General features: G+C 43.8%; 1 protein-coding gene across 2 annotated transcripts; it reads left to right on the plus strand.

Moving 5' to 3' along the window:
• The first annotated feature begins 911 nt into the window (after nucleotides 1–911).
• ZDHHC5 (zinc finger DHHC-type palmitoyltransferase 5) lies at nucleotides 912–27,488 on the plus strand. Of its 2 annotated transcripts, none has more exons than XM_049891987.1 (12): nucleotides 912–1,185; nucleotides 4,475–5,674; nucleotides 13,048–13,169; nucleotides 20,427–20,584; nucleotides 21,348–21,520; nucleotides 21,675–21,777; nucleotides 22,421–22,512; nucleotides 22,913–23,045; nucleotides 23,497–23,620; nucleotides 24,077–24,189; nucleotides 24,649–25,508; nucleotides 26,149–27,488. In XM_049891987.1, exons 2-12 carry the CDS (start codon nucleotides 5,571–5,573, stop codon nucleotides 26,312–26,314), a joined length of 2,148 nt encoding a protein of 715 aa, XP_049747944.1. In that variant the 5' UTR covers nucleotides 912–1,185; nucleotides 4,475–5,570; the 3' UTR covers nucleotides 26,315–27,488. The 2 variants fall into 2 exon arrangements, with proteins under 2 accessions (XP_049747944.1, XP_049747945.1); XM_049891988.1 differs by lacking the exon at nucleotides 912–1,185 and adding an exon at nucleotides 1,269–1,404.
• The last annotated feature ends 404 nt before the right edge of the window (nucleotides 27,489–27,892 follow it).

The following is a 27,892-nucleotide window of genomic DNA, read 5'->3' on the forward strand; positions in this document are numbered from 1 at the left end:
CCTTGTGTAGCTCTCCGGATTAGAGCTGTTGTGGGCTAACTGAGGCAAAGTTTGGTGCTGTGATAAACGGAGAGTTGGCCAGCAGTTCGCCAGGACAGGAGCTTCCAGAGAACCTTTTCCGTGGGTGAGATTAAGGACGAGGAGGACCATTCCTCAAGACGGCTCCCACTCGGGAGGGCAGTCACCACCGCAGATAGCGCGCACCCAGGCTCGCGACCGCTGTCTTTCCCCTTCCTCCCGGGTCTTTGGCAGCAGTTTTGGCCCACATTGGCTCTTTTAGCTCTGCTTCCCTTCCATATAGGAGCCACAGTCCAGCCCATTCTATTACCCAGGGAGTCTGCCAGTACCAGGGAATTCGCCCGGTGAGGGGCTTCTCCATCAAGATTGTTTTAAATAAAGTTCTCCATAGCAAAAAAAAAAAAAAAAAAAGTAAATCGCCACACAACTGACCAATGTAGGAAGGAGTGAAGCAGGAAGAGGGTGGGACCTATCGGTAATTGGTTACACTAGACGTCCGTCTAGACTGTGCCACACTTACTTAGAGGTTTGGTTAACTCGAGCAAGTAGTTGGTTACTTTCGATCACTTCTAGTGTACAGACATAATCTTTTTAACTTCCGAAGGCCGTGTCCTACATACAGTAAGAAGAGAAAATAGATTGTAGGCAAAGGGAAGACTTGTTCGGCCATTTCTCTATTCCTGACTCCTGCGTAGTAAGCCAATCCTCCTCTCCCTGTCGCCTGAGGAACCCGAGGGCCGTGCGCGCGCGCCCTCGTTTTCTCGCGTGCGTGCGGCGCTGTCCTCGTATAGCCAATCAGACCGCGAGGTCGCCGCGGTCGCCGGGGTTCGCGCGCACGCTCCAGAGCGGAGTTGGGAGGGGGTTATGGGTGAATGGGAGAGTGAGCGGGGGCGGGCGCGGCGGCATGAATGAGAGAAACGTGCCCGGCGCGAGACGTCGCGCGCGCCGCGATCAGAGAGCCAATGGGAACGCAGGGAGGGCTCGAGACCCGGTACTGAGGGCCACGGCCGCGCGCTGACTCGAAGACAAGCGTCGCTGGACGGGAGCGCGCAGGGGCAGGGCGGTCGTGGAGCGTGCGGGGGCCGCGCGCTGCCTCTCAGAGGCCGGACGGCACTGCCGGGACGCGGCGGCGACAACGACGGCGGCGGTGACGGGCACCACGCCGGGGTGAGTACCAGAGACACCGGCCCCTGCGGAACCGGAAGTGCCGGGCCAATGAGGTGGGAGGGGAGAGTGACCTCTAGGGAAGGGGGACCAAGGAGGGGGAGGTGGTTGAGGCCCCAGCCCTCCTCGGGGCCGGTCATCCAACCGCAGCGAAACCCGTGGGCCCCGGAAACGGACGACGAGAAGAGGCCGGGGATCCACGGCCGCAGGGTCTCAGAACGGGTTAGTGCTGGGCCCCCAGTTTCTGGCTCGGGACCCCATTCCCTCCGCGCCAGCCGTCGTCCCTTCCGCCCCCAGCCCTGCTCGCCCGGACTTTGCCGTCCTCCGCAGCCCACTCCCACAGTCCCCGGGGGCCTTGCCGCCGTGGATTCCATCTTCTCGCGCTCAGCGGCGGCCGCTGGGCTGCCTCCCAGTTCTGCCCCATACGTTGATTCCCCTTGCCCCAGCTCCGGGGTGGGGGCTAGGCGCTGTTCTCCTTTTGCCGCTCTGCGGTTCGGTTCCCTCGCCCCACTCTACTGATAATTATTTGGACTCAAGCCTCGTCCTCTTGTATGTTCTCTCCAACCCGTCTCCCTTCTCCCCCTACCCCCACTAGCTGGGTGCTCCATGCTTTTTAGTACTGTGTACTTTTTTTTTTTTTTTTAACAAGTGGAGCTCGAATGTGTCTGCCAATATTTTACTTACAGAAGTCTCTTTGTGGGGCAGGGTGGTGGAAAGTGTTTTACCCACTTGGCCGAATGAAAACCCTGAAGTGAGAAGTAAGAAAAGGACTTGAAGTTCGTAGGGAAGGTGTGGGACTAGATATATGTTGTACTCTAGGTCAGAGTTTTTTGCCTTGGATTTTTCACTTCCTGGTTATTGCCATCTTGTCCAGGTTGATCTCACATTTGCATGTCCATCCTTTATCCCAATATCCCTCTATCCTGTATCAAATCTCTTCAGAATGCTTCTCATCACTTGTTCTGTAAAACCCACCCAAAGTTTACAAGAATTACACTGCCATGTACTTTGTTACCTCGGTGTATGATAAGACCCATGTTAAACTTCTGCTTAGCTCTTCCTCCAGTATCTTGTTGTGTGGATTACCCCACTGTACCTCAATTACTGTGTATTCAGGTTTCTACTGTTACACAACTTTTTTTCAACAGTCTTGTGCTATCAGTGGTACTGTGCTTATCTATCTCCTTTAAGGAGGTACTTTACTGCCCTTAGATGTATACTTTTCACATCGTTGGCAATTTACACTCAGACCTTAAATATGTCCCTAGTGTTTTACTTTTAGCCTTTGAGCCACGTATCCTGTAATGTTTGTTTTATATTTATATATACATATTTCTATTCCATACTTTACCTGAATATGTCATGCACATTCCTGTACACCTTTCTCATACTGGTATGGATCTAGACTCCTGTTTTTGTTGTTAGGTGTGGTTGAGTTTGTTCCAACTCATAACGACCCTGTGTACAACAGAACAAAACAGATTCCTAGCTCCAGTGAACCACACGCCTCTTCTGGTCTCATCCCTACTGGAAACAGCACATCCTTCTGCTAAGACTTGGGTGTCTTTATATACATAACCCAGTAAATTCTTGATTTATCGTGTTCTTTCTAACGTGTATTCCGCAAACATCTCAGATGTGGATTTCTTTTGCAGCCCAGTATTGCACCCCTGAAATTGTATGGCCTTTCATGACCTCACATTACTATGGCAGTATTAGACTGTGTGACTTTTTTCCCTGTAGAAATTAAAATTTGAAATAATGGATGGTGTCTAAATGATTTCCTACTCTAGATAAAATTAAAGTACTGTAATTTTTCATTTTCTCTAATCTTTGTGGTTTTTAGGAAAGTTTGCCTTAATAGTAGTGCCTGTGAACCAAGAATATCCTTCTTTTTAACAGAGTTACTTAGGTCTAAATTCAGAGTGTTGGGCTTTGATTCCTGTAACAAACTGAGAGTTAAATAATTGTAAAATCGGGCTACAAAGTTTTTATCTTTTGTAGGACTGTAATAATTTCTTATATTCATTGGGTGTTTTATTCTAATATTGCCACTTGGTCATTTAAAATCCTATTTGTTTTAAAGAGAGAGATGTCGAAGGAAAAGGGCTTTTTGCCTTCTATGCCAGGAGTGAAAGAGGAAGTGATAAATTCCAGGGCACATTTGTATTTCACTATCTGAATTTTCTGAAATTTTTAATCTCAGCCTTTGGTAATAAGGGAAATACTAGACAGCTTGAGGGGGATTTTCTTTTAAAGTTCTAATTTAAGTGCAGTTTTTGGTTTACAAATTCCAAGTTACCATCACTGGGCAGGTAGCATGGTGGGTGAGAAAGGTAGAAAGGCTTTGTATCAGCAGAGGGATGTGTGGGCTCTGGGGTTCTGAACCTGGCTGCTCAAGTGATTCAGTGGAATGGCCTCAGGCATTCTCGAGCCTTCAATTTCAGAGTAGGATAAGGGACTGTGTCACCAGATAATGTGAGTAAAGTGCTTTGAGATCACTAGATGAAAAGCATCCTATAAAATTCAAAGTGCTGGTGTTATTTTGTTACTATCATCAACAGAAATAGTTATCCTTAATCACATTGGAGTAGGTGGGGCTCAGTTTACTTCCTAATAGGCTGAGGTAGGAAGAAAAAACTGTTGAATTGGGAAGAAAAGGACCAACCACCACAGTAGACTCAGTTTCTCACGGGAGATATCTCACCATTCAGTGCAAGAATATTTCTCACTCAGGCCCTTTAATGGCTAATTCTAGAAGACCAGAAATTCAGCTTCTCCCTCTGCACAGTTAAAACTAAAAAGCATAGGAGGGTGAGAGAGAGAGAGAGAGAGGCTTGCTGTCCTAATTTTGAGGTTACTTTTTTCTTTTTTCATTGTAGCAGTAAATACTCTCTTTGTCCAAAGAGAACTCTCTTTCCTAGGACTGCCCTTCACTGCTGTGCCCGTGTTTGTTTTTTGATTTTGATATTCCTGGTATCTGTTACTGCCCATTTGTGTCAGGTGAGGTGGGCCCCTTGCAAGAGCTAATCTAACTTCTGGTCCTCTGTTGACCTTAGGCTAGGTGAAGCCATGTTTTCCTCCCTTCAATATGAACAGCATTAGAATAGTAAAGGATTCTGAATCCGTTTTCCTCCCTGTTGAGAGTCTTCCCATATCCGTGTAAGTGAAATGGAAAATAATCTTTCTTTCAAAAGCACTTGTTAACAGAGTAGCCTGTGGAGTTTTAGCCTTAGTGTTTTTAGAAATACCCTCCAAGAATTTCTCTGATAAAGATACTTGTTTCCTCCAGGTGAGGCACTGTGACCCAGTTGAACTGTGCACCCAGAAAGCCCAAGATCGAAGAAGAAAGATCAGAGACATCGACTAACCTGGCAACAGGGAGATCTTTGGAACTTTGCTTTCATCCACAGTAACCTCATAAAACGTCATCAAGTGGAATTGATTGCTTCAACTTATTCTGCTTATTGGGGAGAATATGGCTTCAGGGATTTTAAGTTCCCTTTTAGTTTTGCATGAACTCCATAGGAAACGGAGCCTTTAAAGAGCTTGGGAATAACAGGAGAGCTTGAAGACAGACAAGCTTGCTCTTTGTCTTTTCCCTCCCCCTTCAAACAAAAGGATTTACAACTCAACCTTGTAACAGCTGTTGCCCAGCTTTTGCTATCAAGAGAGAGATAAATAAAATTCACCCACCATTGCCAGACTACAAACCCTGGTGAAGTGAAGGTGTGGGAGAGTTCGCATTGCGGGGACTGCCTGGAAAGAACAAGGACTGCAGTAAAACAGCTTCTCTTTAAAGCTGGAAGGGGTCACAGGTTCCTTCTTGGATTAACATAGAAACACGGGGCACACCTCTTGGAGGTGCAGCTCACGATTTGAGGAAGTGTGGTAGTTGTGGAGGTACTATAGTATCTCCTCAGAAGAATCTTCCCTTGCCCGAAGTTTTCTGCTCCACCCTGATCTTCTCCCCTTCCTTTCCTTTTGAAGACCTGCCTCCATCCATGAGCTATTCCTTGATCTGTCTGGCTGCCCCTGTTCTCCGCCTGCAACCATTTGCATGTGCACAGCGTACTGTTTCTCTGCAGTTTTTAAACTCTACAAGTTGTGTTTCTTATCTCCCCTTTGCCTTGTTTTGGGGAGGTAGTTTTTCATCATTTGGAATTTGGAATCACCTTTCCCCCTCCCATATGCTTTCCTACATTTGAGATCTTTTGAACTTTGGTTTTATTTGGGAGGGGGAAGGGTGATAATTTAAATTTTCTGTTTCCCTGGTTTCCTTCTGTACTGTTCTCTCCATCGTTTCCCTCATCCCATTTTCTTGTCTGTTCTGCCGCTGTGTGGGCCTGGGCTATGCGGCAGGGCAGATCTCCCATCAGAGCTCCAACATGCCCTCAGAGTCTGGAAAGAGATTCAAACCCAGCAAGTATGTCCCGGTTTCAGCAGCTGCCATCTTCTTAGTGGGAGCTACGACACTGTTCTTTGCCTTTACGTGAGTTTTCTCCCAGTGGTGGTATTTGGGGGGCACTCATGGGTGGTGAGGGGGTATGCTTTCTCTTGAGTTTTGCTAGTTACTCACAAAACCAAATGACTGGGAGTTCTTGATATCTAATACAGGTAAGTTCAGAGATGTAGTAAGAAAAGTGAAAAAAAGCCCATCTTTTTTCAGCCGCCTTATAAATTTTTTACTCCATTGAATCCTCTACCTTCCTCTCCCTCCCTTCCTTTGGAATCCTAGGTGTTTTCATGTTTTCCTACCCAGCTCCCTCATTAGATGATCCTAAACTAGGAAGGAAGTGGGAGGAAACCACCAGAGAGGCTTGACGCAGCTTAAGCAATCAGTTCTATGAGAGAAAGAGAACTAGACTAAACCAAAGGTTTTTCAAATAGCTTTTCCCTGGGATGTCTGAAGCTTACGTTTGTGATTGTGGGAACTGAGAGTACTGGAAAGTTTTAGAACTGATGAATAAGATACACTGATGAGATAGTTTTGGCTTTTGCTGGTTGTTAATTTAGTGCTTCTCAGATGGTTTTCTCTGTATTAAAGCTGAAGGCTGGAGAAGTGAGGGCCACTGGGAAAGGGCATGTTTTATTTAGGAAGAGAGCTCTAGAAGAGTCCCTTTACATTAGTTCCTGCTGAAGGGAGTGGCGATAATTCTTTCATTCTCTGGTCCTTTTGGGAAAGGCAATTTGGTATTTGAAGGATTTCCCATCTAGGATCTGCATCATTCTTCCTTAGGTTCTTCAGAACTTTGTTCATCTACTTGTTATTGGCAGAGACTGAGTAATTTATCCTTTCCCTTTTCTCTAGTGTTATAGCTGTTGATCGCCTGGCAAGTACCTCGAACTTTGCTATTATCTACTTATAAATTAACATGTACTAGGTCTCTGAGTCTTATACTGTTGAGTCATTAAATTAGTTCTCTAGTTGCAACTCTCGGGCACACTAGAGCTGGGAAGTCCACTTTGCTGTAGTTCACGTTCAAAGTTGATTGTGCTCTGCAGTATGTTCAGAGCAATATGAGGTTGCTGGGAAGAGGAAGATAATGAAGTGAAGTGGTAGGGAGTAAAAGCAGTTGGAACTCATTGAAGGATGAATGAAAATAAAGTAGGGCTTATTGGGGTGGGGGCAGTTAGATTACTATGGGGAGAAATATAGAACAGAAATTAAATCTGAGATAGGAGAGAAGGAAAAACCACAAAAATTGAGCTTTGGATGCCAAAAGGAATTCTAAAAAATGTGGGTCACTTGGCCAAAAGAATCAGCAAAGTAATGATCCATTTCTATCTAGTTTTTAAACAAGGAAAGAATGAATCCATTACTTACGGTATAAGCATCATCTCTCCTCTCACCTTTTCCTCTGAAATATAGAAGAAGTCATAGGTCTTTGGCCCCAACTTCCCATCCTAACTGTGCCTGCTGATCCCTCAGGGGTTTAGAGTCAGTCCTGCTCCTCCCATCTGGCTTGTCTTTCTTGCACACTGTTTTTCTCTTGCTTAAACTCAGCATGTTTAGTGTTGTATCCTTTATGGATCGACTACCAATAGAGGGGTGAGTCTTCAGTGTCAGGACTTGTTCTGGTTTATGTTGTTATGGCTAGTAAGTAGGATCAACATTTTAACCAAGGGACATTTAAAACAGATCTTAGTATCCTTGTAGTAGTAGTGTGGTACTGGGTCAGGAGGGGTGTGTACAAGACCAGTTTGGCACCCTTAGGCCTGCTTAGTGGAGGAGTGTCTGTATTTCTTTCAAGAGGTAAAGCCTTTGGAGAAGCTAGAAAATTCAGGGTACTGACTAAGTGGTTTCTCTCAACCCATCTGTTCTTAGGAGAGGGCAAGCAGAATTCTTGTTCTTGACTTGCTAAATCTGGAAGCGCTTGGCTGGTTATACCAGTTTGCCCACAAAGAGTTCCTGACACAGGCATTTTCTCAACTGGTATTTGAAGCTATTTAACCTACTTTCCTGTTACCTGGTGCCAGTAAAGTAGGGGCTTGCCTCATTCTGTGGTCTCACAGACCCAGGCAAAGGATTTTAGAGGACAGTATTGACTCTATTTACAATTCTTAACCAGAAATTGTTGCTTCTAAATCCAAAGTTAAAAGAACCTTAAGCCACAGAGTTGCCCCTGGTGTTAGCTTCCACAGGACCAGTTTGTCAGCTCCTTTTTGACCCTAGGCTCTCTCCTGCCCACATGTGGAGGCACAAATACCCTGTTTATCTTCCCCTATCACCTGGCTCTTGGTTCCCCTGAAATTCTCATCCCTTCCTCTCCATCTGACCATAGGCTTTCCTCTACGAGCATGTGTACTTGGGCTGAGGAGCCACTGTTCTGTAGGCTGTTCCCAGAGGAATCTGCCCCTTTTTGAGGTTCAATTCCTTGGAGAACTGTCTGTTTGAAACCATACACAAACTAAACAAGAATTCATGGTTTCAAATGGAAAGGCAAGAGAAAGACTGTCTTTGAACCAGCTCCTGTTTGGGCCCTTAAACCTGCAACTACTCTGTCATCCTCTTATTCTCTTCACTAGGCTACCACTGGCTGTTCTTACATCAGTACAAGCCTCAGGTGAGAATTAATCCTGGGACCTAGAGGACTGGGAGTAGGAGGGAGAGTCCCTTTCAGCTGGCAGATATAATTAGTAGAGGCATGTTGGTTTCAACTAATTAGGAATAATTTACTCTCTCTGTTTCTTTGTGAAGCAGGGAAAGCTATGAGCAGAAACAGACTATGAGTTGGGTCTCACCATCAAAGAAATGGCCATCTTCCGCCCCAGAGGATCTTGAACAGAACAGTCAAGACCTTCCTTCAAAACCCTGGTCCCTTGTATTTACTGAATTTATCCAGTACCAAACTGAGCAGGAGTGTTATTGGGGATCCTGTCTTAGTCATCTTCCCTTTTGCTGTTTTGTTTGGGAAGGAGTGTCTGCTAAAGTAACCCTTTCCCTACCATTAAGTACTAGACTGCTTTTAAGATAATATACCTGGATCTTGTCCTTTTGTGAAGGGGGCAGTGCTGGGTAAGTGGGATAAGCACTATTTGGGGGTCAGGAGACTGATTTTAGTAAAATCTGCTAACCTTTATGGGCCTTAGTGTCTTCTGTAATGAGGAAGTTGAACTAGCACACTTTATTTAAGCAACATGACCCCTTTTGAAGATGAAATCTTACTGTGGAACCCCAGTAAATAAAACATAAAAGTAGAACTGCTCTGATTCAAGTTTTTGAGGCTGCGGCATAGGGGCCCAGCCACTGGGTATCTCTTCTTTGCCTTCCTAGGAGCCCCTGTGGCCTTCTCAGGGCTCCTGGCAACACCATTTGAAATCGCTGAATTGTATCCTGTCTAAAGCCTCCTCTAGTTACATAAGTCAATTAAGTCAGTTAGTGTCTCATTTTGTTCATTTCCAAAATGGCTGGGGAGGAGGTCAGGGTCAAAATCTCTGCTTCAGGTGATCCTCTAAGGGAAGGATAAAAGTTAAGGTGGTCCAGAAACCCATGATGGTCTTTCCATTGTTCCCAATCCATGATATAGATGCTTCCTTTCAGTTTCTTCCTCTGGCTTCTTGCCTCCCTTTTACCCAGAGAGTTGGGCAACCTCATGGCTGTCCCTATTGGTCTTTTTTTTTTTTTTTCCATGACTGCAGAGGTGTTAGCACCTGATTTGAGTGGGAACAGCCTCGTGATTTAGGCTTAACTGAGAAGTCGTTGTTCCTTTTCCTTCCCAAGTTGCTTTCTCATTTAGTGATAAATGTGCCCAGATGCGACGTCTAGCATTCAGATGCTGGAAAGTCTGGGTAACGAGGCACCACAACCAGCAGGTGTTTTAAGAGAAACTTACCCATATATAAGGGGAGAAGTTGTTTTCCCACAGAATCTTGAGGAGGGCAGAGGGCGGCACGGTCCTGAATGAGGATCCCTAAGGGCAGGAAGTGGGACATTCATTCCACCCTTCTCTCATCAGCAAGGAACACTAGTCATATGCTCAAACAGTGTATTAGGCATGGGTGGAATGCATAGGCATATTCTTTAGGAGCTTAGAGCCTCTGTCTTAAGTGTCCTTGAATACCTAGTATCTCAGATAGGGGAAGTGGAATTAAGGATGAAGGTGGAGCTGCAATGATAATTGATGATGATGGTGATGGTTAACAATTTTTTGCATCTTCCAGCGCTCAGTATTGAGCCAGCTGGTTTTAAAAAAAATTCCAGCATCTTTTCAAACATTCTCTCCTTCATTCTCGTATCTGTATCATATAGCTGAAGTAACAGGCTTGGAGAGTTTCCTGTGTGTTACCTAAGGCCACATAGCAAACACTAGTTGAGATAGGATTAAAATCCAGAGCTTCTTGACTCCCACTTTGTTTTTCGTTCCAGGAATTTAACCACCTTTTAGAAGAGGAAGTGCTAAGGAGGGCTAGGAAACAGGATGTCAGAAGAGTGGGTAGTGAAACCCACTCTCTCAACTTTGTTTGGCCTTGAAATGGGAGTGCTGAATGGGTGGACAGAGGAACCTGTTTTTCCTGGAGTGGTGTAGGCCTGGGAGTCCCATCAATGAGTCAGTCAGCCTCCTGGGCTATGATTATTGCCATAGGCTGAGGACGAGCCCCAACAACTCCTGTCTTCAGCTCAGGCCTCATCTCCTTCCATCAAAGGCAACAGATTCAGACAGGCTACTTGGGGTCGTCACCTAGGAATCTGGCAAGGTACTGTAGCAGCAGAAAGCCTCTCCCCAAGCCAAGCAGGTTCTGCTCACATATGTGTCTCCTTGGTGGGGTGTTGCTCCCTCCAGCCAGAGTGCTGTAATTGGAAGCACGGATCTCTGATTTGAATGTAGGAGCAAATACTATCTCTGTTAGTTGTTTGCATCGTTTTTAGATTCTGCCACTGTAGGGGCAGGGTTTATTTTGGCAACATATTGGAACTTAGTTCCAGGATTTCACACTTCGACTGGGATGGATTGCTATCTAGAAGGTTGTAGGGGTAAAGTTCATCATCCAGGGGTAGGTGGTTGGTAGGGTACCAAAGAAATTAGGTGAGTTGCTTTGTTTGGAAATGAAACCAAAGGAAAAATGAAGTTAGAAAGATTGACAGTTGGGCCTGTCAGGAGGCTAATCTCTGATTCTTATTTACTAGCTCCTCCAGAACCTTTTTTTTTTTTTTTTTCCAGAACCTTAGTTTCCCTCAGGAATGGAGGATACTCTTGCTTATTTCTTTCAGAAGCCCAAGAGGCCACAGTAGTCACAGTGATCAGCTCTAGGAATGAGACTTCTAAATCATGGACACCTTAGTGTTCTAAGGATTTAATTTCTTTTTCCCTTCTAATTATCTTCCCAGGCTGTGGGAGTCAAGTGAGTCACCCTTTCTCTTCTTCCCCAGGCGGAAATTGAAGCGACAGCTAAGTACTAGGGAGGGGCTCTGACCTGGATGACTGGTTTTCGGTTTCTCTCCCTCCCTCCAAAGGAACCTAGGAGGTCAGGCTTTGGGGTGGGGCTGTGCAGAGACTCTTCTTGCTTGTATTCCACCTGAAACCCTGCCAAGATATGGGGCCATCTTTTTTGAACCAAGGAGCCCTGGTGGCACAGTGGTTAAGAGCTTGGCTGCTAACCAAAAAGTCAGAGTTTGAATCTACCAGCCACTCCTTGGAAACCCTATAAGGCAGTTCTACTCTGTCCTACAGGTTCTCTGTGAGTCAGAATTGACTTGATGGCAATGAGTTTTTTTGTTTTTTTTTTTTTTGAACTAAAGAACTTGCATGAGGAAGAGCTTCAGTAGAAGACTTTATTTGGTGGTAGCCTAGCACTGTGACTGAGGGCTCTTTTTGTCCTTGAGATTGGTGCCCTCACTCCAGCTTCATTGTTTTGTTTCCAGTAATATACTGACTCATCAAGAGAGGCAAAGAGTTAAATGATACTACCTAAAAAGCCTAGCACGTAATATGTACTTTTTTTTTTTTTAAATGTATAGCTGAATGGAATTCGAATAAATAGATGGTGGTTGTGAAGATTTGTAAGATGTTTTCTGACAGTCAGTTTTGTCTCTTACCATTGGCTTATTTGTTTCTCATTAAGGAGTTCAGTTCCTCCAAACTGTCATGAATAACTGTTCAGGGCTGTGCTTTTTGTTTTGATAGGAATAGGCCACTTCTTTTGACAGAGTCCAGGACTGCTGTGAATTAATCCACCAGGCTCATATGATGTCTTGTTCTCCTGGCCTCTTCTTTCTTTTCTTTGACTGGTCCAGATAAAGGGGACAAGGACAGATGCTGTCCTAATTCTGGAGATTAAGTTCTCAGCCACAAAGCAGATTAGGGTATTTAGTCACTGTCTTGAAGTTCTCCCTGAGCTGAGACAGTAGAGCATTTGACACAGCCGACAAAGCAAGTACCATATCAGATGTTCTTCGGAAATGTCCAACTCCCAGGTTATCAGCAGAGAAAGGAAGAGCTCTTGAAGGGTTCGTGCTTACACTCCTATCCCTGAAGGAAACTGAGCTTAGTGCACTCTTTTTTTTTTTTTTTTTGTCAAAAGTTACCTAAAGCATATCTCTTGGTTTGAATCCTGTGGAATACTGAATATGTTTGGCCAGTTCCTTCTTCCTACTGGACTTAGGGCTTCTTTGGTTTGATATCCTCTTTTTTCCTCCTCCACTTCCCATTCAGTTTTAGACTTCAAGGGGTCCAGTTCTATGTCCTGATGTCTATTATCTGTGTTGTTGGTCCACCCCAGCCCTGCCAACACACACACTTTAAGAACTAGCCTCTAGTTGGATAACACTGTCAGGGGTATCTAGAGCAATGAGGAAACTTCAGGCAATTGGGAGTGGTTCAAAGCCAGCTGGGAAGGGGGAAGGGGAGCCCGAGAAGCAGGTGGTGGCCTGTGATTTGGGCCAAAGTGCAGGTCAGTAGAACGTGGCCTCAGGCAGCTCTCAAGAAGGGAATGTAGCTGGTATCAGTTACATACATGGTCTGTCCCTAGTTCTCATCTCTTATTAGAGAGGAGATAGGGCAGATTCTAAAACATGTTGAAAGCCCAGAGGGGAAGAATACATGGAAGAACACAGATCTTAGTGCAAGGGGTTAGGGTAGGAGAGATTTTCTGAGTCTTGTACCTTGATTTAAAACTGAATGAAGATTTATGTATAGGTGTAGGGGCTGAGTGAAATAGAGAACCTTGACTACTGTTGATGAGACATAGGAAGGAACCCTATGCCTTATTTGCTATAGCTCGTAAATGTATGGCTCTCAGTCTCCCTCAGAAAGTTATCCTTTTCCCCCTGAGCTAGGCCTCTCAGAATCTTTATAGATTTTTGTGAGTATGGTTGGTGTCCAGTGTGTTAGAGGCAGCCTCTCATTTTTTTCATTGTCTGTGCAGGTGTCCAGGACTCAGCCTGTATGTGTCACCTGCAGTGCCCATCTACAATGCGATTGTTTTTCTCTTTGTGCTGGCCAATTTCAGCATGGCCACCTTCATGGACCCAGGCATTTTTCCACGAGGTAAGCTCTCCCTGTCCTCTCTTGGAAGCACTTTGTTACCTTTGAAAAATAATGATTTGAGCATACCCAGTTGATCCAGGCCTTAGAAGTCCTAGGATTATGGGACACTTTCAGAGTCTAATGATAAAAATTAAGTCAAGTTCTTCAGGAATACATATAACTTCCAGCCATGTGATTCAGTTTGGGTCAACTCTGGTTTTTAGTTGTACATTCAGCGGAAGTTTGTTTAGAGCACATGGGCTAGGCAATATTGCTAGTACAGTGATATCCAAGATGAATTAGAATGGTTTGATACAAACTGCAATGGAGGCATGAAGAAGGTTCTATGAAAACGTAGAAAAGGGTGCACCCCAGGTAAATTGGGTTGGAAGGTAGGTAGAAAAAACTTCACCAAGTAGAGGGTGGAAGAGCAAAGATACTCTAGGCAGAAGCAGTAACATATGCAGAAGCTTGTAGCCATGAAATGGTGAACCCTGTGTGAATGGAGGATGTAGTGTGTGGTGCAGCCAGGTGGGGCAGGAGCTGAACCTGGAGATTGTGAAGGATTGTGAATGATTTTATGTGCTAAGTTGAATAGATTATACTTTTTCCTTTGGACAGCAAGAGGTCTTTAATTGGGGGATTAGCAGGGTCAGATTTCCTTTTACAAAAATAATTCTTTTTTTAATTTTGTTTTCGGTGAAAATATACAAGCAAAACCACTCCCATAGCTTGTAGACATAATGATCAGTGACATTGGTTACGTTCTTCACATTGTGGCAACATTCTCGTTATTTCTGTTCTAGTTGTTTCATTTCCATTTACTAAATCTTCCCACTGCCTAACCTTCTCATCTATGGTTTAAAATAGCTGGTGACCCTTTAGTCTTATATAGATAAGTAAAAAAAAAAAAAGTCTTATAATAATGTACAGATACCTTTTGGGAGGCTGTTGCAGTAATACAGTCCAGGTGAGAACTTGAATTCAAGGCTGGATTTACAGATACTAGAAGTAGACTCAACAGAATTTATCATGACCGATTGCTTATTCAGGGAGAGTGGGAGGGTGAAGGAATTGGCAAAGATAGTTCCTAGGTTCCAAACTTGGGAGATAAGTTGGATGCTGATTTTTATAAACCAAGGTACGGGTTATAAGAATGGAACAGGTTCAGAGGGAAGACAAAAAGAGCTATCTTAAACATGTTAGAATCAAGATACTTATGGGTCATAAAGGCAATTGAGTTTTCACAAAAACCCTCATTTCGAAGTCTTCACCCATATATTGAATGTAATAGGAGTAAGATTATCCAGAGGAAGTATGCAAAGTGAAATTAGGAAAGAACCAAGGATAGACCTGAGCAGCACTGACATTTTAATAATGAGCAGAAGAGAAGGGGGAGCCATCGAAGAGTGATTGAGCAAGAGAGGTTAATAGAAGAAACCGGAAAAAATGGGAATTAATGGAAGACAGAGTGCATGAAGTAACTGATGGTTGGCAGTACCAGAAATTAGAGGGATCCAGTAGTTTTGACACAACCTTGCTTGCTGAATGTGAAGAGGACTTGAAGCACTTACTGGTGAAAGTCAAAGACTACATCCTTCAGTATGGATTACACCTTAACACAAAGAAAACAAAAATCCCCACAACTGGACCAATAAGCAACATCATGATAAACGGAGAAGATGGAAGTCAAGCATTTCATTTTACTTGAATCAACACCAATGCAAGCAGCATTCAGGAAATCAAATGACGTGTTGCATTGGGCAAATCTGCTGCAAAAGACCTCTTTAAAGTGTTAAAAAGCAAAGATGTCACCTTGAAAACTAAGGTGTGCCCGACCCAAGCCTTGGTGTTTTCAGTCACCTCACATGCATGTGAAAGCCAGACAATGAATAAGGAAGAAGAGTTGACACCTTTGAATTATGGACTGCCAAAAGAACAAACATCTGTTTTGGAAAAAGTACACCTGGAACGCTCCTTGGAAGCAAGAATGGTGAGAGTTTGTCTCACATACTTTGGATATGTTATTAAGAGGGATCAGTCCCTGGAGAAGGACATTGTACTTGGTAAAATAGAGGGTCTTCGAAAAGTGGAAGACCCTCAACAAGATGGATTGACAGAGTGGCCACAACAACGAGCTCAAGCATAACAAGGATTGTGAGGATGGCACAGGTCCGGGTAGTATTTTGTTCCATTGTATATAGGATCGTTATGAGTCAGAACTGACTTGACAGCACCTAACAGCAACAATAGTCTGGAAGCTCAAAATTGCCCGTTTTCTTGATAATTAGGAAATTAGTGATCTTAACAGTTACAAGAATTGATGCCTTTGAATTATGGTGTTGGCAAAGAATATTGAATGTACCATGGACTTCCAGAAGAATGAGCAAATCTGTCTTGGAAGAAGTACAGCCAGAATGCTCCTTAGAAGGAAGGATGTTCAGATTATGTCTCACATACTTTGGACATGTTATCAGGAGGGAGCAGTCACTGGAGAAGGACATCATGTGAAAAAGAGGAGGACCCTCAATGAGATGGATTGACACAATGGCTGCAACAATGGGCTCAAGCATAACAATGATTATGCAGATGGCACAGGACCAGGCAGTGTTTTGTTCTGTTGTACCTAGGGTTGCTATGAGTCGGAACCAGCTTGACAGCACCTAACAACCACAGCAAAACAGTTATTACAGTGTGTTTATGTATAAGGAAAAGATATAGCCAAATTACTAAATTGTAATGGTTTGGAGAACAGTGAATGGAAAATAAGGAATGAAACTCAAATGAGTTTTAGATTATTCTTTTAAGAAGTTGGCAGAGGAGGCAGGAGATGGAACAATATCTTATTGGAGGACGAGGTATTTTTTGTTTTTATTGTGGCAAAATATATATAGGAAAAATTTACCAATTTAACTATTAAAAAAAATATTATAAGTGTACAATTCAGTGACATTAGTTACGTTCACTATGTTGTGAAACCATCATCATTATACATTTCTAAATGTACTCCTTCACCCTTAACAGAAACTCAGTACCCCTTAAGTAGTAACGCCCCATTTTCCTCCGCTTAGCCCCTGGTAACCAGTAATAAATTTTTGACTCTATGCATTTGTCTGTTCCATTCTAGATATATAAGTGGGATCATCCAGCATTTGTCTTTTGTGTCTGACTTATTTTACTTGACATAATGTTTTCAAGATTTATCTGTGTTGTGGCATGTATCAGAACTTCATTTCTCTTATGACTGAATATTCCATTGTATGAATATATACTACATTTTGTTTATTCATTTTTTGATGGGTTGTTTCCACTTTTTGGCTATTGTGAATAATGCTGCAATGAATATTGGTGTACAAGTGAATATTTGAGTCCCTGCTTTCAATTCTTTTGGGTCTATACCTAGGAGTGAGTTGCTGGGTCATATGGTGATTTTCTGTTTTAACTTTTTGAGGAACCGCCAAACTGTTGCCCACAGCAGCTGCACCATTTTACAGTCCCACCAGCAATGGATGAGAGTTTCAATTTTCTCCACATTCTTGCCAACATTTGTAATTTTCTGTTTTTCTGATAGTAGCCATCCTTGTGGGTGTGAAGTGGTATTTCATTGTGGTCTTGATTTGCATTTCCCCAGTGGATAACGGGGAGTGGTGCAAGCTGTTAACTCGATAGGCTGCCACTGGCCAAGGAGTCAAAAGTCCACAGCAGCTAGAGTTAATGGCTAATGACGTGAAACATCTCTTCACGTGCTTATTGGCCATTTCTATATCTTCTTTGTCTATTCAAGTCTTTTGCCTGTTTTTTAATTGGGTTGTCTTTTTGTTGTTGTGTTATAGTTCTTTATATATTCTAGATATTAAACTCTTAGCAGATATATGGTCCCCAGATACTTTCTTCTGTTCTCTTAAGTTGTCTTTTCACTCTGTTGATAAAAGTCCTATAATGGAAAAAAGTTTTTAATTTTGTTAAAGTTCCATTTATCTATTTTGTCTTTTGTTGTGTGTGCTTTTGGTGCCATCTAAGAATCCATTGTTAAAAACTAGGCCCTTTACACTTGTGTTTTCTTCTAAGAGTTTTGTGGTTTTAGCTCTTTTACTTAGGCCACTGATCCAATTTGAATTAATTTTCCCAGATGGTATGAGATAGTGGTCCAGCTTCATTTTTTTTGCACGTGAAGATCCAGTTGTCCTAGCACCGTTTTTGAAGAGAATATTCTTTCCCCATTGAATGGACTTGGCGCCCATGTCGAAAATCGGTTGACCATAGATATGTGTTTATTTCTTGTCTCTCAACTCTATTCTACTGGTCTGTCTGTCTTTCCTATACCAGTACCAGTCTGTTCGGATTATTATGACTTTATAGAGTGAAGGTGTTTTAGGATACAAAAGACTTTAGCATATTTGTAGCATGAGGAGACAAACTGGAGGAGAGAGAGGAGCTGAAATTGAAGAAAGGGAACAATTGAAGAGTGAATTTCTAGAGGAAGGAGATATTTTCCAGTGCATGTTGAAGTGGTATGCTTACAAAAGTAGGTTGTTTGCTGAGATACAAGGTGAGAATAAGAACCATCATCAGTGGAATAAGAGGTAGAAAGAAGTTTGCTACTGATGACATCTAATAAGCCTGAATGACTGCTCCGTTTGTGACTTATGTTTCAAAGCCAGGTGAGTGGAAGGAACTCTTGAGTCCCTAAAGGCAAGGAGGGCTATTTTAATGAGACTTTAATATTAATTCATCAAATGTTTATAGATCTACTATACTATATAGATGACAGAGCCCTGATGGCGCAGTGGTTAAGCACTCGGCTGCCAACTGAAAGGTGGATTGTTGGAACCCAGCAGCTCTGTGGGAGAAAGATGTAGCAGTCTATTTCCATAAAGATTACAGCCTTTGAAACCCTATGGGCCAGTTCTACTCTATCCTGTAGGGTCGCCATTAGTCAGAATAGACTCGACGGCAATAGGTTTGGTTGTTTTTTTTTTTTTTTTAATATGAAAGTCACTGTGGTGGTTACTTGGTGATTTTTTTTTAAAAAGGTCCTTGCTTTCAGATAGCTTAGTCTTGAAGGGAATACATATAGGGAAGATAATTTATATGAATAAATACACTGGATGGCAAGTTATAAGTATTCAAAGAGCTGGAGTCCCTCAGAGGAGAAAGAGCTCACTTATGGTAGATGATGGTGTGTGGAATGATTAGAAATTTCAGCATAATCGAGAGGTTGGCAACCAGTGTCAGAAAACAATACATGTATTAAGTGTTTAATGAGACACGAGTTTGTTCTGAAAATCTTAATCTAAAGCACATTAAAAAAAAAAAAAAAAACCAGTCTGACAGAGACTAGAGGAACACCTGTGACTGTGGCCCCCAGGCACTCTGCCAACTCAATTGAAGCCACTCCCAAAGTCCACTTTTCAGACAAAGATTAGACAGGCCTATAAAACAAAAAATAACATATGGTGAGGAATGTGCTTCTTAATTCAGTCAAATATAAGACCAAATGGCAACTCCTATCAAAAACAGGATGAGAAGGCAGGAAGGGACAGGAACTGGATGAATGGACACAGGGAACCTGGGGTAAAAAGGGCAAGAGTGTTGTCATTCTGTAGAGATTGCAACCAGTGTCACAAAGCAATACATGTATAAATTTTTGAGAATTTAATTTGAGCTGTAAACTTCCACTTAAAGCACACTAAAACTAAAAAGAAATTTTAGCATAAGTAGCCAAGAACCTTTTGTTAAATAAAAATTTTAATAAGTGATGCATTGTCATTAGGTAGAAAGTATTAAAAAGATAAATACAACCTACAATTTCACAGTCCAAAGATGACTACTGTTATATATTGTGGTGTATTTTCTTCCTATATTTTGAAGATACATATATATATACACACACACACCCACAGATCTGTTGTATGCATCTATAATTTTTTATTTAATATATTTAAAAGTGGGATCTTTCTGTTTGTACAGTTTTCATTTTGTATTTTTTCCACTTATTTATATTGTGGAGCTCTGGTGGCACAGTGGTTAAGAGCTCAGCTGCTGACCAAAAGGCTGGCAGTTCAAATTCATCAGCCGCTCCTTGGAAACCCAATGGGGTAGTTCTACTATGTCCTGTAGGGTTACTATAAGTCAGAATTGACTTGACGGCAATGGGTTTGGGTTTTTTTTTGGTTTATGTTGTAAACATGTCTTCAAGTCAGTAAAACTTGAAAACTCACCATTTAAAAAAAAATTTTTTTTTAATTGTATTTTAGATGAAGGTTTACAGAACAATCTAGTTTCTCATTAAACAGTACATATATTGTTTTATAACATTGGTTAACAACTCCATGACGTGTCAACACTCCCTTCTCAACCCTGGGTTCCCTATTACCAGCTTTCTGGTTGCCTCCTGCTTTCCAGTCCTTGCCCCTGGGCTGGTGTGCCCCGTTAGTTTTGTTTTGTTTTATGGGCCTGTCCAATCTTTGCCTGAAGGATGAACCTCAGGAGTTCATTACTGAGCTGAAACGGTATCTGGGGGCAGTATTCTCAGGGCTTCTCCAGTATCTGTCAAAACTTATATTTTAATGGCTACACCGTCACTTATTTAACTTTTCCTTCCCACAGTGTTTTTTTTTTTAAAGATTAATAATAATAGATAAAAGTTGCTCACTACAAATGAGAAGACAAATAATGGCCATTAAGTTTTGAAATGGGATGATAAGTTTCTGAGAGATAAAAATTTGGGAGCAAGGGCATTCAGGTAAAGAGAATGGCATGAGCAACAGACAGTACTAAAATACCTGTATGGGTTAGCAAGGTAGAGGAAGACTTTTTGGGTAAGGGGCTCACATACAGCAGAAAGGCGGATGTTGCTTGCTCTCTTGCATTGCTATAGTTCAGTCATATACTTGTAGATATCGAGCTGCTATACAAATTCTAGATATATGTATTTTGATGTGTTAATTATCTATTTCTCTTAAAAAAATATTTACAATATATATAAACCAAAGAACAGCAGCGTACCTGTATCAGAGTTGCCTCCTCTGAGTCACTTTCTCTTTAATCTCACTTCAAGGGGGTGAATTCACTCAAGAAAGAATAAATTGCTTCCTTATCTTTGTTCCCATAGCGCTATATACAGAGCTGACCTCACAGTGTTATAAGTTTCTAGTCTCTCACCCGTTGGGCTACATTCCTCTAAGGCGGAGGCCGTATTTTAAACATCACCACATCCCTAATGTCTAGTACAGTCCTGGCATAGCCATTTTTTTAATTGACTTTTCTTTTCTGCAGCTGAGGAGGATGAGGACAAGGAAGATGACTTCCGAGCTCCCCTTTACAAAACAGTGGAGATCAAGGGCATCCAGGTGCGCATGAAGTGGTGTGCCACCTGCCGCTTCTACCGTCCTCCTCGATGTTCTCACTGTAGTGTCTGTGACAATTGTGTGGAGGTAAGAACTTTAGGTGGGAAAAGTCCTGACACTTAAACTAAGTTACCTTCTTCTTAACCCTAGAATAAGAATTGAATCCTCTAACTTCTTGGTCTTGGTGAAATACAGTCCTGGCTAACTACCTGGGCTACGTGTTCTAGCTCTGTCCAAAGGTGTTAGCGATCCACACGAGAGAGAGGCTGAGCAGATTTTCTGGCAGGAGGGAAGCTTAGACCCAGAGCGGACATAGGCTTCCCAGCACCAAGAGTCATAGGTCCAGCCTTCCATCCATTGGCTCATCTTTTGGGTTATGTTTGTCCTGGCTTTGTCTTCCCTCTTGCTTCCACTGCATCATGCTGTTGTATTCAGTTTCTACAGTTCTGCTTCTCTTCCTGCCTGTCCCTCTCATCCCCTTGTCTTTTATATTTTACCTTTTCTTCCAATTCATCTTTGGTGTAAACAGTTGCCTGCCACAATTACCTCTCTTCCTGTGAATCTCCAAGTTTTTGTAAAGTCTTTCATCCCTTTTAGAGTTTCTTGGTCACATAAGATAAAACTTTGAGAGCCAGCCTTGACCTTTGACCAACCTCTGGAAGGTCTTCCTTACAGGAGATTAATAGAGCAAGATAAACAGCGTGAACCGGTTTTTAATTTTTTAACTAAATGGTGAACATCACAAATCACTAAAACCAAAACTTAAGTTCTGCCACTTGTTCTTTTCTTGACAGAGTGATTTATGCTATGGTCGAAGGATGCCTCTCAGTCTGTTTCTTTTTGCCCCTAGGAATTTGACCATCACTGCCCCTGGGTGAACAACTGTATCGGTCGCAGGAACTACCGATATTTCTTCCTCTTTCTCCTTTCCCTGACGGCCCACATTATGGGTGTGTTTGGCTTTGGCCTCCTTTATGTCCTCTACCACATGGAGGAACTCTCAGGGGTGCGCACGGCTGTCACGTATCCTTCAAGGCCAGTGGTTTACGAGATTGGGATGGGGAGGAATGAGAAAAGTTGAGTCCTATGGTAGTGAAAAGTCAGAGAGAAGATGGCCACTTCAGGGGCTGGCAGGTCCGATCACGTTGTTCTGTTCTCCTTGATGGTTTGACTTCAGAATGGCAGTGATGTGTGTGGCTGGCTTATTCTTCATCCCTGTAGCTGGCCTCACGGGATTTCACGTGGTGCTGGTGGCTAGGGGACGCACAACCAATGAACAGGTACGTGGAGAAGTGTTACGTCACCCTTGAAGAGCAGAGCATGTGTCTTTTAACACCATTTAGTGTGTGGTGTAGTGCTTCCAGAAGAGATGCTTAACAAATACTTTTTATGACGATGCAGAGGTTAGTGGTAGGGGTGAGGTAGTCCAGGTTTCTCATGTATATATGAGAACTGAGCCATTTCTGAGTTAACATTTACTGAATGCCTCCTGTGTACTGGAGACTTAAGGCTCTGAGGTTATAGAAACACGACCTGGGCCAGTATTCAAGAAGCTTAAAATGCTGCTTATAGGTAAACATTATTTTTGTGCATATAATAATAGCTAGTTGTAATTGGTAATTCTTAAGTATGTTATTTTTCAATATCCCAAGGGGCATTTATCCCTATTTTACATGAGGAAACTGATGTTTAGGGTCAGACAGCTACCTCTATGAGGTGGATGTAGGATTTGAACCCAGGACCCGGACTCTAGAACTCCCGTTCCTAGCCATCACAAGTATAAGCTCCTTGACGGCAGGCTTGTGTTTTATTCATTTTTGTGTCCCCCGGTAGTAGATGCACAATAGACATTTTCTGTTGATTTGTGCTTTGGCCTTTGGAGGTCAAGGTCAGTTTGATCTGGTCCTTATTTTCTCTCTCTAGGTTACGGGTAAATTCCGGGGAGGTGTGAACCCCTTCACCAATGGCTGCTGTAACAATGTCAGCCGTGTGCTCTGCAGTTCCCCAGCACCCAGGTACAGCTACCCCTTTGGCCTAGTGCTTACCATTGTCTTCTTTGGGCTTATTCTGGGGTAGTGGAGGACTGATGGGAGACTGCCTTTAGGAAGGCCTCTCTATCTTCGAATGGTAAGTGCCTATGAGGGAGAACATGCCCATCCGTTAGTGGACCCCCGTGAGTTCAGGTGATGTACTTCAGGTATTACGGTTACTCTCCTTTGAGAGTTGAAGATGAGATTTACTTCAGAATGCCTTGAGCTAGGTATCTGCCCACAGAGGCCTAGTCTTGCAGTTCTTCATGGAATCAGATAATTCAGTTCAGTGCTGACCTTTTTGCTGGCATGATATGCATAGTAGGCAACGAGTAAGATTTCAAAATGAATGAGTGAATGAAAGCCCTCTCATTTTGACACTCAGGTATTTGGGAAGACCAAAGAAAGAGAAGACAGTAGTAATCCGACCTCCCTTCCTTCGACCAGACGTGTCAGATGGGCAGATAACTGTGAAGATCATGGACAATGGCATCCAGGGAGAGTTGAGGAGAACTAAGGTAAGAATTCAGGCAAGTAAAGTAGGCAACTTGGGGGATCTCACCCACGGCAAAGAGATGGACACTTGCTTTTAGTTTACATCTCTCTTCTAGCATCTACCACTTTCTGACTTGTGTTCAGATTACTTTAATGTAAGTTCATTGACAATAGAAATCAAGTCCATTTCCATGTTTTCATAGGACTTAACATAGCAGCTTGCTGATGGTAGGAGCTCAATAAGTAGTTCTTGGTTTAAATGAACAAATATGAGTGCCAGGATTAAAGCCTTGTTGCAGTTTATTTTTAACCCAGTACTAGGCTCAAACTGACTTTCATGCCTTGTCGTCAAGTCCCAGTTTAGAAATACATGACAACTGACTCCCTGACACCCCATTTATACCAATTTAATACTTTGATTTGCCCTAAGGCCAAATTCTCCAAACCTGATTTTCTTCCCCCTCATTTATCTAGTCTAAAGGAAGCTTGGAGATCACAGAGAGCCAGTCCGTCGATGCTGAACCTCCACCTCCTCCTAAGCCAGACCTGAGCCGCTACACAGGGCTACGAACACACCTCAGCCTGGCTGCTACTGAGGGTAAGGGCTACTTTGACCTGCAAGATTCTAGAAACAGAAGGCAGGAGTGAGGTGGTTAGTTGTGAGCTGTCGAGTGGACGGACAGGCAAGGGCTGGGAGCTACTCCTAGTGTTGCGGCTGAGCATACCCAGTAGGTGGTACTTAGGCCACTTCCTTGAATAGCCGGAAGAGAGGGACTGCCACTTTGCTCTTGGCAGTGAATTGGGCTTTTTTGGGTAAAACTGTCACCTCCTAGATCGGAGAACATTCTAGGACCTGTGTGGTGCTTTCACCTACCCTGTGCTCTGTATTTGTGTGAGCCTGCAGTCTCAATTTCAGCAACATTATATTCCCTGAATTTGCTTTTGCTGGGTGTGATCTGTTTCTACCTTGTCCTCCCCCTGTACTTTACGGAAACCCTAGCCAAGTTAAGAGAACAGCTTATAAATGGTACCCCCTTGGCCTTTTTTCCTGCAGATAACAGCCTTTTGGCCAAGGACAGCCCCCCTACGCCTACCATGTACAAGTATCGGCCGGGTTACAGTAGCAGTAGTACATCAGCCGCCATGCCTCATTCTTCCAGTGCCAAGGTACTGAGTATTCGCTAAGAAAAGGGGTCGTCACGTATGCCAGCTGTGTCTGGGAAAAGGATGACTGGGGAAGGAAAAGCAGGAAGAGACGAGATGGAAACAAGGCGTTTTACAAATTTTTAGCATTAGTGGAATTGAATAGTGTGTCCTTCATCAAAGAGAGGGGAAATAGAGCATAATAGATAAGAGCACTGGTTACAATGCCAGGCTTGAGTTCAAAACCCAGTTCTGCGCCTGTGGGCAAGCTAAGCTCCCTAAGCCTCATTTTCTGCTTCTTAAAATGAGAGATTATTTGTTCTAACTCAGATTGTTTTAGGGGTTAAATAAGATAATGCATGTAAAAGTTGTAAGCCTGTTACTAGCACATAGTAAATACTATTTTTGACTGACTCCTTGGGCTCTGGGGTCTAGCTCTCTCACGAGAGGAGCACTAAAGGCCTGCATTACTTTCCTCCTCAGTTGAGTCGTGGGGACAGCTTGAAGGAGCCAACCTCAATTGCAGAGAGCAGCCGCCATCCCAGCTACCGCTCAGAGCCCAGCTTAGAGCCAGAGAGCTTCCGCTCTCCCACCTTTGGCAAAAGCTTTCACTTCGATCCATTATCGAGTGGGTCACGCTCCTCCAGCCTCAAGTCAGCCCAAGGCACAGGGTTTGAGCTGGGCCAGTTGCAGTCCATTCGTTCAGAGGGTACAACCTCCACCTCCTATAAGAGCCTGGCCAACCAGACACGCAACGGAAGCCTATCTTATGACAGCCTGCTCACTCCTTCAGACAGCCCTGATTTCGAGTCAGTGCAGGCAGGGCCTGAGCCAGAGCCGCCTTTAGGCTACACCTCTCCCTTCCTGTCGGCCCGGCTGGCCCAGCAACGGGAAGCTGAGAGGCACCCACGTTTGGTGCCGACTGGCCCATCACACCGAGACCCCTCACCAGTGCGGTACGACAATCTGTCGCGCCATATTGTGGCCTCCCTCCAGGAACGAGAGAAGCTACTGCGCCAGTCACCCCCACTCCCAGGGCGCGAGGAGGAACCAGGGCTGGGGGACTCCGGCATTCAGTCAACACCAGGCTCAGGCCATGCCCCTCGTACTAGCTCCTCCTCGGATGATTCGAAGCGATCACCCTTGGGCAAGACTCCACTGGGACGCCCAGCTGCCCCTCGTTTTGGCAAGCCAGATGGGCTAAGGGGCCGGGGACTAGGGTCCCCTGAGCCAGGCCCACCTGCCCCATACCTGGGCCGATCTATGTCGTACAGCAGCCAAAAAGTCGCAACTGGTGTGTCTGAGACGGAAGAAGTGGCCTTGCAGCCATTACTGACACCCAAGTAAGTATCTATCATCCTGCTCCTCAGCAGGCTTAAAATCAGCATACCGCCCTGCAGAAGGTGTCAGGGCTTCAGGTGAACATGCTAGCACAGGTGGACCCAGAGGTATCCTGCTGTAGGTACCTCTTCATTTTCATTGTCTCACTCCAGCTGCCCTCATGGGCCATTCCTGTGAAGACACTGAAGATGAACACTTTTCCCTTAATCCCATTTTCCTAAAAAGTATCTAATTGCCTGAAAGTATATAAGCATATGAGATAGCTGCTATTAGAGAGGAGTAAGTGGGGGAGATTAGAAACCCTGGTGGCATAGTGGTTAAGAGCTCGGCTGCTAACCAGAGTTCTTCAGTTTGAATCCACCAGGCGCTCCTTGGAAACCCTATGGGGCAGTTCTCTGTCCTGTAGGGTCGCCATGAGTCAGAATCGACTCAACGGCAACGGGGTTGGTTTTTTTTTTAATGGGGGAGATAGGGAATCGGGCTTGTTTTAAGGAAGGTGTACAACAAAGAGGAGTGTTTAGGTTTAGGTAAAAAAGCATGTTTGGAGAACAGTACACCTTTTTTTGGTCTAACTTTTTAAACTCTCCTTTTTCTGTGTTATGTGTCCCATTTCCTGACACCTATTTCTTCTTTTCTTCCCAGAGATGAAGTACAGCTCAAGACTGCCTACAGCAAATCTAATGGGCAGCCCAAGAGCTTAGGCTCAGCCTCCCCTGGCCCAGGCCAGCCACCTCTCAGTAGCCCCACAAGAGGAGGAGTCAAGAAAGTGTCGGGCGTGGGTGGTACCACCTATGAGATTTCGGTGTGAGCCTTCGGCGGCTTTCCTCCAACGCCTCTGCGCCTACACCAAAGGGCCCCAGGTGGCCACCTTCCTTCCCTCAAGGGGCTCCCTTCCCCTGCAAGGACATTTCTAAACTACCGATTCCAAGAGGATGAGGAGCTTTTACAAAATGCAGTGGGGTTGGGGAGTCGGAGAATTGGGGCCCTGAGACTGGGGTAGCAGCCCCCTTTCCACCTTTTAAGACCTACCCTTCCTTGACCCCTGGACCAGACTCAGTGGACATTTGTGCAATTGCTCGCCCTGGAGGGAACCAGATCATTTTTAAACCAGAAATAATTTTTTTTATTATTGTTACGGATTCTATTTTTTTCCTCTTCTGCGTTACCAGGTGTGTGTGTACATATATATATAAATATATATATATTATAAATATCAAAGAAATTATATATCTATCCTGGGATGGGAAAATGAGGGAGGGATATGCATAAAGAGGGAAATCCTACTCTTCCCATTCCTCAGACCAGTAGGAAAAGAGGGGAGACAGTGGTCTTCCTTATTCCCCATGGTTTCCTCTCTTCTGTCCCAGTTACTAAGCAAATAGCACCCCCTGTTGTTGGTGCTAAGTGATCAGGAAAGAAGCCCAGGAGAGGTGAGCCTGGAACTTGGTCAGAGGATGGGAGGACCTGGAGAGGAGAGTTACTTTTCTAGGCTCATTGGCACTTAGTTTGCCCAGGAAAGGGGTCAGCCCCATGACATTGGTGGTGGTGGTGGGAGAAGATCAGGATAAGAGGTTGGCCTAGCTCAAGAAACAGTATCGAATCATTCCCCCTTCTTGGGTGAGAGGGCTTAGAGTGGGCTACTTCAACTAACCCCTCAAAGCCTCCCCCTAACTCACACAGTTAACATTATTTTTAAATCCAAGGCCGGAAGAGAAGATTCCAAAAAGCAATATTTTTCATCACATGCCAAAAACTGGGGATAGAGAGGAGTGGCAGGACTAGGCCCCTCCGATTGTCTCTTAGAGGTTACCCCTCAGCCCACCTCAGTACGGTGCTGGGTAGAGGGGGTACCAAGGTTCTAACCTCTACATAGGGGAGACCCCAGCCTCTAGACAGAGGCCCTTTTATTTTTTATTCTGATTAGCCATTTTAAACCAACAAGGAATAAAAAGAAATCCTGATCTAACCAGCTCCCCCTGACTTGCGTTATTTTGTCTGGTTAAGGAGGGTGAATGATCTCTGGTGTGAAGTCACAAAACAAACTTCAAAAGCTTTTCTGTTTGGACTCAGCTTCAGGCAGGACTGTCGTGCAATGAACTACTTAAAACAACAGGTCCTGCCTTTATTTGGAAGATTTGCCTCAGAAACTGCAGAAACATCTTTCACTTCAAAGCTTCTTGTCACTTCAAAGCTTAGAGAACTTTTGACTTGTGCCACAGTTGCTCCTTAATAAGAGACTTTCGTCTCTGGAAAGTAGAGGTCATTTTTTTATGGAGCCAAAGGTGAGGTAGTGGGTGATCAAAATATGAAAGCCTGTTAAACAGGCTGACTGGACATAGTGGCATTACAATTAGATCTCTCATGTCTCTTCTAGCCTGTGCTCTCA

This window comes from Elephas maximus, chromosome 7 (genome assembly GCF_024166365.1).
Source record: "Elephas maximus indicus isolate mEleMax1 chromosome 7, mEleMax1 primary haplotype, whole genome shotgun sequence".
In the NCBI taxonomy this organism is placed as follows: domain Eukaryota; kingdom Metazoa; phylum Chordata; class Mammalia; order Proboscidea; family Elephantidae; genus Elephas; species Elephas maximus.

What these genes read in the sequence shown, in the direction of transcription:
- ZDHHC5 (XM_049891987.1), top strand. Translation starts at nt 5,571, where the DNA reads ATGCCCTCAGAGTCTGGAAAGAGATTCAAACCCAGCAAGTATGTCCCG. An exon ending in TCTGTGACAATTGTGTGGAG is followed by an intron (nt 20,585 to 21,347) that starts GTAAGAACTTTA and finishes TTTTGCCCCTAG; the next exon opens with GAATTTGACCATCACTGCCC. An exon ending in CTCATTCTTCCAGTGCCAAG is followed by an intron (nt 24,190 to 24,648) that starts GTACTGAGTATT and finishes TTTCCTCCTCAG; the next exon opens with TTGAGTCGTGGGGACAGCTT.